Source organism: Myotis davidii, unplaced genomic scaffold (assembly GCF_000327345.1).
Source record: "Myotis davidii unplaced genomic scaffold, ASM32734v1 scaffold1343, whole genome shotgun sequence".
NCBI lineage: Eukaryota > Metazoa > Chordata > Mammalia > Chiroptera > Vespertilionidae > Myotis > Myotis davidii.
In genome coordinates, this window is record NW_006294552.1 from 28745 (window position 1) to 31432 (window position 2688).

Consider the following 2688-nt stretch of genomic DNA (forward strand, 5'->3'; position numbering starts at 1 on the left):
CCTTTCTTCTGCCTGAAGGAAGGAAAGGACTTCAGATTCCCCCGGGCAGCGGTGGATGGCAGCCAGGTCCAGAAGGCCCAGGCCATCGCTGTCCTCCACGAGATGCTCCAGCAGGTCTCCAACCTCCTGTCCACAGAGAACTCCTCTGTCACCTGGAACATGACCCTCGTGGACCAACTGCGCTCAGGACTCCACCGGCAGCTGGAAGACCTGGACATGTGTTTGGTGGAGGAGATGGGAGAGGAAGGATCTGCCCTGGCCATGCAGCGCCCCACCCTGGCCTTGAGGAGGTACTTCCAGGGCGTCCATCTCTACCTGAAGGAGAAGGAATACAGTGACTGTGCCTGGGAGGTGGTCAGAGTGGAAATCATGAGATCCTTCTCCTCAATAACAGCCTTGCAGGAAAAGCTCAGAAATAAGGATGGAAACGTGGGATCCCCCTGAAAGGATCCTCACGGATGAATGTGCTGCATCACCTTTTCACATGCCTTGAGTGAAGTCAAAGGCTCTTAGGTCATCTTTAGTCACAGAATTTATTAAGTTTTATTCAGCAAATCTGTTGTCAGGTTATGAAGCATGAAAATGTTATGAAATTTAGCTCCTGGGATATCAGACCCTAATATGCTACTGTGGTGATTTATTTATTTACTTATTTATTTATGGTTTCTTTGTTTTTACTTAGTATTTATTGTTTTATGTTATCAAATTGATATTTTTACATAACCAATATTTATCCTTACATTGTATTAAAATTTACAAAACATGTTTATTTTTTGCCATTAAATTTGTATTTCACTTTATTTATTAAATTTTTATAAAAATAACTTCCTGAGTTCTTTTATTCTGAAAACTTAAATCCATATGTTTTTCTATATAGTTCTACTTCAACATACTACTTGTCCACTAAGTCCTATAGAATAATTCCATCACTTCTCATAAAATGCCTATCAAAATCTGGGAAAGCATGGAATTGATAAAGTCCTAGAAAGTATGGAAGATGTTCAGTACGTATGTCTGAGTTTTAGTTGATTTATATTCCATCAACAAGGAGCAGTGCGAAGAAGTATCTGAGAGGAGCCATCTAGAGTGCAGTGGAAAAGCTTTATGGTATTTGTTGGCTGTTCCTGGCACCTATACCCTTCCCCCCACTCTCTCTGAGTCCGACATTACTGGGTTATTTCTCTCCTTTATATAATCTCTTTGCTCTCCAGACTTCACTGCCCACCTGCACAGGTGTTCTGCTTCTGTTGTGCTTTTAGCTTCAAGGTTTCTACTCACAGTAAAAGCAAACAAAGAGAGTAGAGTTGAGTGGAAGCTCTATGTTTGTCAAATCCTTTGTAGGCAGGTCAACCAGTTGGGTCCCCTCCCTGCAGCAGGAAGATTTTCTGTAATATAACTTTGCTTTTGCTTATGTCTTTGTCTATGAATTAATTTCTTTGATTTCGTGAGACAACGAACTGGGACCTGAACAATCTATAGATGAGATTCAATGCAATGCCCATTAAAACACCAATGACATATTTCACAAATCTAGAACAAATACTCCAAAAATTTATATGGAATCAAAACAAATCCAGAATAGCTTCAGCAATCTTGAGAAAGAAGAACAATGTTGGAGGGAACACAATATCAGATATCGTTATGCTACAAAGACACTGTCATCAAAACAACCTGGTACTGGCACAAGAACAGGCATATAGATCAATGGAACAGAACAGAGGCCCCAGAAATGGACCCAAGCCATTATGCTCCATTAATATTTGATATATAAAGGAGGCAAGAGCACACAATGGAGTCAAGACAGTCTCTTTAATAAATGGTATTGGGAAAATTGGACAGATACATGCAAAAAAATGAAACTAGGCCACCAACTTACATCATACACCGGAAAAATCTCAAATAGGATAAAAGACTTAAATGGTCCTAACCAGTTTGACTCAGTGGATAGAGCTTTGGTCTGCAGACAGAAAGGTCCCAGGTTCGATTCCGGACAAGGGAATGTACCTTGGTTGCAGGCACATCCCCAGTAGGGGGTGTGCAGGAGGCAGTTGATCAAGGTTTCTCTCTCATCGATGTTTCTAACTCTCTATCCCTCTCCCTTCCTCTCTGTAATAAATCAATAAAATATATTAAAAAGACTTAAATGTAAATCATGAATCCATAAAATCCTAGAAGAAACCATAGGCAGCAAAATCTCAGATATCTCTCATAGAAATAGGCATATGGATACGTCTCCTACGGCAAAGGAAACTACGGCAAAAATAAACACTTGCGACTACATCAAAATAAAAAGTGTCTGCACAGGAAGAGGACACATTTGTAATACCTTAACTAATAAAGAATTTTTTTAAAAAATTACAAAAAATTTTTTTTAAAAAAAGCTTCTGCACAGCAAAAGAAACCATCAACAAAATGAAAAGGGAGCCCAATGTGTGGGAGAACCTATTTAGCAATGTTACATCTGATAAAGGGTTACTATCCACAATATATCAGGAACTCATACAACTTAACAAAAGAAAGACAAACAAGCCTATTAAAAAATGGGCAAAGTACCTAAATAGACACTTCTCCAAAGAGCACATACAGATGGCCAAGAGACATATGAAAGATTCTCAAAGTCACTGATCATCAGAGAGATGCAAATTAAAACAACAATGAGGTATCACCTCACACCTTTCAGACTTACTA

General features: G+C 39.3%; 1 protein-coding gene across 1 annotated transcript in view; it reads left to right on the forward strand.

The window, feature by feature from the left end:
- Window positions 1-444, forward strand: part of LOC102760074 (interferon omega-2) — a 788-nt gene extending 344 nt beyond the window's left edge. Inside the window, exon 2 of the mRNA XM_015567182.1 lies at window positions 19-444. Coding sequence (XP_015422668.1) covers window positions 19-444 — 426 coding nt within the window. The remainder of the gene's footprint in view (window positions 1-18) is intronic.
- Window positions 445-2688: the final 2244 nt, after the last annotated feature.